Here is a 7,371-nt window from a genome sequence, read left to right on the forward strand (position 1 = left end):
AGAAGGTAAGTAAAATAGTGAAAGAGAATGGCTACGCTCATGTCAGTAGATTTGAACAAATTATACTGGATATGGCTCAATGAATTTGTTAGCGCATTTCTGTATGGAACATCTGAAAAAAGGTGTATCCAAATCCAGAATTATCTTTAAAATGCTAGCTAGCAAACAGCAAAACTATTGCATTTATCTTACTGAAAACACAGATGCAGCACAAGTCAGCATTACACTGTACACAATCAGGAGGTGCTACATTTGATTTTCAGCTTTCCCCTGGAAATGAACCCACAGATTTGCAGAGAATGACACACTCATAACATCAGGCACTATCCCAATCACCTCATCCAAGTATAACTCAAAACAAGGCCTGACTTGATGTCCTCCGAGTTCATATAGAAACGCACTGCTTCAGTAGTATATTCATAGACTGTAGTCCATGATCCCCCACCCCCCTTCCACACATAAAAGACAGAATACCTTCTAAGATTAATGTAACCAATTAATTGCTGATAGGAACCTCCTCCTCTACCCAGCTGCCTCTGAGAGAATCTGTATTTGAAACACCATGCCAGAACAACTTCATCTCACTTTATAGTGAACCTGTTCTGAGGAACAGATGGTACATAGAGGATGTGCTGCACTGCACCCACAAAAATCCACTGCCTGCAAGCACAGCAGATTAATGGCCTTTCACAAATTATTAGTACATCCCCATTTTTCAGGTGTCAGATAGATGTTGCCTGAAATGTTATTGCTAGTACTCTAGAAATCCAACATCTACTCTATTTTCTTTCTTGTTATTTCTGGCAAAATATGTAATTTATGTCTTCCAAGCCATCTAAGCTGCAATGTATTGACAGCCAGACAAACAAATGTGCTGGAAAGCAGATGCAAACAGACACATTCTTAATATATCTATAGTTAGGAAGAAAGAGGTCAAGTAAAGCCAACTGTTGCACAAGATACACTTTGGATTTAGTTCAGAGAAAGCTATGAGGAAGTTTTAATGTCACTTTCTTCATTAACTGTAATCTGGTCCACCTGAGGAGAAATGTGGAAGTCAACAAAAGCTAAGGTAAGAGCTTGCTCCTTCAGTCTTCCTGGCTCTGAATGAAAAGAAGAAGAACATACCAAGAAATCTTGCAGAGGAAAAAATAATCAGCTGGGATTTCAGTGAGAATTCCCAAGTGTACCTCAAGTTCAGGTTTCTGGGCATTACTTACACTGAACCCTGTGCAGTCAGATGTACAGTTGGAATAAGGCAAGAATAGTTATGTATGGTTAGAATAATACAAGAACAGTAATGTACAGTTGGAATAACACAAGAACAGTTGTAAATAAATAATCAGATGTTATCTATGGGAAAAACTCATCAACTCTGAGGCCTTCAGACAAGATGGAAAAGGTTGAGTCTTGCCACAAAGGAGCGATCTCCATAAAGAGATGCTGCCTTAGTGGTCAGCCCTTAAATGAAATCTAGGAGAGATCTCTGTCCTTTTCCTCAAAGGCAATACCAGCTGATCAATAACTGTTCCACACTTTGGACAGCCAGAGCTAATGATATTGTATATAGCTATATAGTATCAACCTTCTATTTCTATCCAGTTATAATCTTATGCGCACTTATTAAAATTAAATTGAATGCAATCACTTACAACTCCTGACCTGAATTATCTCTGCTTCACGTCAGACCTCTTCAGCACAGCACTAGGGATTAACTAGCATTGTAGACGCACAGTATGGGCAAGGAGTCCAGGACATTGAGAGTGTAGCCTCCCTGACTGCTTGGTGTCCCACTACAGTGCTGTGACCTTCCTGACAGCATGAAGAAATTCTGGAACAAGAGAATAGCTTCACTGCATTAGTAATAGTCATTACACTCCTTTTTCCTCATATATTTCCCTCCTAGCCTTTAGAAATCTATAGGAGTATTTTCAGAGCATCAAGCCTAAATTCATACTTGCAAAATCCATCCACATTTCTCCTGTAATTACAGCACACAGAGCAGTGCTGACAACCTGAAGTCTTTTGAGGCTCCTGTCCCATTGATCTGGACACTAAACAGGGGAAAGCTACTGTGGACGTTAGTGGATTCACAGCTGTATACCCAAATTTTCCTGTGCTCAAACTCATTTCTTTGTTTGGGAAGCTGAAAAGGAATTGAAGAGCATCAGTTAAATATTTCATGTTGTGCTGGAATGTATAATTCATGATCAAATCCTTGAGAAAGAAACAGATAAAATGGAGCTGCAAAAGCTTTAAATGAAGTATTTTCTTTTTGTAGTAAACTGACTGCTGAAAAAGTGCTTTTCTTCTTTTCTATTGGTATTATAATGAGAATTAAAAACGTGATAGAAGTAAGAAATGCACTAAATGGATTTGAACAGTTATTCACTTATACATTTTGTTGATTGATGCAATTAATGTTTTATACATGCTTTTCCAAAGGTACCCTGTTGTACTGAGTTCCTCCACATATCACTACCTCCCATAGGAATGGGATGCATTGGCCTCAACGTTTAAACAACCCCATGTGTTGTTCTTTTATTGTAGCAAGCTCGAGGAGTCACAGGGGCTATTTAGCAGTGCTTTTGGAACACAGCTTTTGGAACTGGTTCACTCCGTTAAAGCTGATGTGGTGGTTTCCAAAATCTGAACTTTCCTCCCCTTCTCCAGCTGGACACCCCTATCTCCCTCAGCCTCTCCTGATAGCAGAGTTGCTCTAACTTCTGTATCTTCTTGGTGGCCCTGCAGTGGACTCTGCAGCAGCTCTGTGTCTCTCTTGTACTGGGGAGTAGAAGACATAAGCAGACTACTTCAGATACGGCCTCACCAGTGTGGAGTAGAGGGGAAGGAGCTCTTCCCTCCTGCTTGCTTGAGCACAGAACTTAACAAAAACACTGGGATATGAACATTTCTTGTTTTCTGGTTGTTGGGCTTTTGGGGTCTGTTGTTGTTTATTTGGCTGGTTGGCTTGGAAAGTTCAATACCATTATACATGCGCTGGTAGGATCTCATCTGATAAACTGCATATAGTTTTGATTACACATATTCAATATAGACTAATTCAGATTGCCATCTTTTCTTGGCTCACTAACAACCAAGATCATAGAACCATAGAATGATCACAGAATCATAGAGTGGCCTGAGTAGGAAAGGACCTCAAAGAGTATCTAGTTTTAAACCCCCTGTCAAGGGGCCACCAACCACCAGACCAGGCTGCCCAGATCCACATCACACTGGAGAATCATTCGGTTTCCAGATTATTTTAAGGAAAAGATTTTAATCCATCGTATTTTCTGAAAACTAAGAATTGATCCTGCTCAAGGAAACAGAAGAGAAAAACATCACCCACAGGCTGCAGATATTTACCTCGACTTCTCTACATGCCATCCCCAGTGTGCTTTTCAACTCACCTTGCACAGTGACCCTGGCTTCTGTTATGGAGTCCTCTGTCTCACAGGGGTACTCCCCACTGTCCTTGGCAGTAGAGTCATGGATGATCAGAATGGCCCCAGTTCCCTCCTGCTGCAAGACGTACTTCTGGCTTTTTCTGATTGCTTTGCCATCCTTGTACCACCTGATGTTCAAATCCGGTTTTGACAGCTCACGGCTCAGGCTGATGTCCTGCCCTGCTGCTGCTGTCTTATCCTCCAGCTGTTTTGAAACCTCAGTAGGTTTTCCTGGAAGAAAACATTGCTTTTTGAGTAACATACACTTAGGGTAGGATGCCTCTCTCAAAATACATGCATCTACATGCTGGAGATAAGTTAGAGAGGCACTTGCAACAGACGCCATCCTACAGCCAGCAGTAATCTGCAAAGTACAGACAATAGAATTCCAGGCAGCATTTATTCTCTCTTAAATCTACCCAATTGAGGATGATGAACCATGTCTGAAAACTGCCTCTCTCTTCTCTCCACTCATCACACTGGGAGCCTCGGATGATGCTCTCAGATGCACATGCTCTAGATAGGAATTTGTTGTACAGCTAGATGGTGTGAAGGCCATCCCTTCAGCTTATACTTAGAGGATATTTGCTCCCACAGTTCCCTCAACAGAGCATTCCTGATTTACTGTTAATGGAACAAGCTGTAGTGAGATGCCCATTTCCAACACTACCCCAGTGCTTTGGGTAGTTCTCACATTTGTGTAAAATGTTTTGTCCTTTTACTTATTTTTAAGAGAAATTCTCAGTGCTTTGAGGTTTAAGTAGAAGGTTGCTATTCACTTTAACCATATTATGAGTTAGCTCTCACGACAATCTTATCAGAAGACAGTTGAAGGAATCAGGCCCCAGAATCTCTCCCATCTCATTACCTTTCACAGACAGAGAGGCTTTGGAGGTTAGAGCACGGGAAGTAAAAAACGACTTCCCCAGCGTCAGTAGGAGTCACACTTTTGATAATGAGAGTATATTTCCGACTCACGTTAGAAGCTTTAAATCGCCCACCACTTTCCACTCTGCTTCCATTCAGTGTCCAGTTGAACTCATCAATGCTTTCATGGGACAGAATGCATTCAAAAGTACAATCTTCTCCCTCCTGGATTTCAGTGGTTTTCAGCCGTTTGGTAATGCCACTATTCAGCTCTGGAAGGTAAGAGATAGGTTAGTATGAGGTTTATATGGAGAAAAGGCATTTGTGACTGACATGAGTAGCAGTACTGGTGTTTTAACTCAGGATTTGCAGAACATGGCTGCGTTCCTTACTGATGTATTCTCTAAGACATTCTCCACTCAGAATTACCAGAAAGCTATAAAAAAAAAGAGACGTGAATCTCTTGTCTTTGCTCTGGAAGAACTACAATTAGAGCAGCTCAGTCCATGGAGCAGAATGAAGATTCAATGAGCTACAGAGGGAACAACCTAACAGAGAGGACAACTCTAGAATGCTGCGTGAGAAAAAGGGTTTTGCCTATGACAAGAAATTAAATGTTTCTATTAGCTCATTTGTTACCATCCTACCCCTACTGGTGTTCAAACCATTTCTCCATTTTAGGGATGTTTAGAAAGGAAATATTTCCAGGACATTCTTGATGTGTTTGGTGATTTTCATGGCAAAATGAGATACATTTACATCAAAAGCAATGGGAATTTTCCAGACATCACTGTGCTAAATTGCAGTAATACACTTCTATTGTAGAAACTATTAAGGCTCGTGGGGGAATAGGTGTAAGACATAGTGACCACACTGAATGTGCTTTCAGCACTCCTTTACTTTCCACAGTACTTACCCTGAATGCCGACCTTTGATTTGGCAACATCAGTGCCAATATCACAGGTATAGAAACCTGCATCTGACTTCTCGAAGTCATGGATAAGGGGACATAGGGTCTTCCCAGACTGTACCAGCTCATACTTGTTGCCAGAAGTGAGCACAACACCGTCCTTCTTCCACACTGGTTTGACCTTCTCTTTAGAGACTTCGCATTCCAATTTAATCACACCCCGCTCCTCACCAAAAACATCATCCAAGGACTTCATGAAGACAGCAGGCTTCTCTGCAATTAAAAGGGCAAAACAGAACAATGCGATACAGAAGTTGAGACATTTCCAGTTGCTTTCAGATTTTTAAAGAGGGATAAATAAATCTTTACCAGCACTGACAACACCAATATAGAACCTAAAGCGGTTTCATGTGTGTTGACTGAATGCACTTTATGGAATTCTGAACTAATCAGTAGGAGAATACAGGGAACAGGAGGGACAGCCTGCATTGCCGGTGGGTGGGACTGATATCATATGAAGTAATTGGGATGCAGCTCTTCTAAAGCTGGAGAGCTGGCATTGCCCTCACATGGAGCAGAGCTCATACAGCAGGCCTCAAAATTAAGAGGATAAGCTGCTGAACACTTTTGATTTTCCTGTTTTATTGACTCCTTTTATCTATCTTCTATTTCACACATCAGATGTTTATACTGGGGAAAAAACTTCCACCAAATGCAAAAGAAAGGAGAAAGAGGAAATCCTTCAATCTCTGAGCGCATAGAGTAAAAGAGCTTAATTGCTGGGGAGAGCAGATTAGAATCACAGTACCCTTAGAATTGGAAGAGACCTTTAAAGGCCATCTAGCCCAGCTCCCCTGCAATAAAAAGGGACATTCACAGCTAGATCAGGTTGCTCACAGCCTGGTCATTAGTCATCCCAGAGGCAAAACACACACTGAATGATCTCTCCCTGCAGTCATAAATCCTTGGAGACAACAGCATTGACACTGCATGTTACTGAAGCAGTAAAAGAAACTGCTCTTGTAACTCTCCTTGTGCTAAATAAAATGATGATAAAAAGCAATGGAATGCTTTGGCAGGACACCAAAACCATCCTCCTTCCTTGATATCTGCTGCAATGGAACCTTCCACTGGAAGAAAGCCTCTGATGACTTGTCACCCCAGAGAGGTCAGCTTTAGAAGCAGGACTGCTGCACAATAGAATGAACTGGAGCTCCTTAGCATCTCTTACATCCAGGAGGGGTGTGATCAGACCCACCTATCACCTTCAGGCGCGCTTTCTGACACCTTGTCTGACTTCACTGTCACTGTGCCAGCATCCTCAGGCTTAACCTGCTTCATTGTCAGTGTGCAGCAATTGCCAACGTTCTTGATGTCATTGTAATTGTTGGTGTAAAGGAGGTTGCCATTCAGGAACCATTCCACGTCCTCATCATTATGGGACAGCTCGCAGGAGAAGACAGCAGAGCTCTCTTCTTCAATTTCTACATCCTGCAGGTGCTTCGTTACTTCTACATTGCAGGCTGTGGGGAAACAAGGTGAACTGTTACCACTGTTACTATAAATCATACTGGGATGTGGTAGAATGGTTGGACTAGATGATCTTTGTGTAATCATCTATGTGAAGATAATACATGTATAAAGTTAGCAGGAGAGAACGGCAGAAGTCAACCTCAAGAAGAGAAATCTGAGGTGAAATAGGACATGGAAGAGGCCACCCTCCCTGCTCATACCTTCAGCTGTCAGCGTGGCCTCGGTCTCTGCAATTCCTGCCTTGCACTTGTACACACCAGCATCATCGGGCTTCAGCTTCAGAATTCTGAGCTCTACTGAATGCTTATCCCTCTTGATCTTGTACTTCTCAGAGGGCTCGATGGGTGTGCGGCCCTTGAACCATTTCACAACCTTTGGAGAAGGCCTGAAGTCACAGGACAGGATGACAGAATGACGTTCCAAAGCTGTCTTGTCCTCCAACTTCCTGGTGATTTCTATATGGTAATCTGCAAAGCAGGGGTGGAAGAGAAGAAAGGATGAGGACAATTGGAAGAAGAGGAAAGTCTCTTGCGTGTATTCCATTCCAATTAATGTCAAGTTCACAATGGTTCTTTGAATGACTCTAAAGATAAAACAAACGATTGTCTATAG

General features: G+C 41.9%; 1 protein-coding gene and 1 long non-coding RNA gene across 2 annotated transcripts in view; both read right to left on the reverse strand.

Moving 5' to 3' along the window:
• LOC146760369 (uncharacterized) overlaps positions 1–1,911 on the reverse strand; it is a 28,271-nt gene extending 26,360 nt beyond the window's left edge. Inside the window, exon 1 of the long non-coding RNA XR_014947700.1 lies at positions 1,663–1,911. This is a non-coding gene — a long non-coding RNA (uncharacterized LOC146760369). The remainder of the gene's footprint in view (positions 1–1,662) is intronic.
• Positions 1,912–4,228: 2,317 nt separating this feature from the next.
• On the reverse strand, positions 4,229–6,827 carry LOC146760371 (obscurin-like protein 1). Its single transcript, XM_085551356.1, has 3 exons — positions 6,485–6,827; positions 5,233–5,499; positions 4,229–4,588 (listed from the first exon to the last, which is right to left on the reverse strand). Exons 2-3 carry the CDS (start codon positions 5,480–5,482, stop codon positions 4,314–4,316), a joined length of 525 nt encoding a protein of 174 aa, XP_085407482.1. The 5' UTR covers positions 5,483–5,499; positions 6,485–6,827; the 3' UTR covers positions 4,229–4,313.
• Between the last annotated feature and the right edge of the window lie 544 nt (positions 6,828–7,371).

The sequence above is a fragment of the Coturnix japonica genome, chromosome 6, assembly GCF_054131305.1.
Source record: "Coturnix japonica strain WE chromosome 6, WE-NBRP24, whole genome shotgun sequence".
Taxonomy (NCBI): domain Eukaryota; kingdom Metazoa; phylum Chordata; class Aves; order Galliformes; family Phasianidae; genus Coturnix; species Coturnix japonica.

Excerpts from the sequence above, each read along its gene's own strand:
- LOC146760371 (XM_085551356.1), bottom strand. The coding sequence starts at position 5,482 with ATGAAGTCCTTGGATGATGTTTTTGGTGAGGAGCGGGGTGTGATTAAA. Across the intron at positions 4,589-5,232 it reads ATCAAAGGTCGGCATTCAGG|AGCTGAATAGTGGCATTACC; the intron begins GTAAGTACTGTG and ends CTTACCTTCCAG.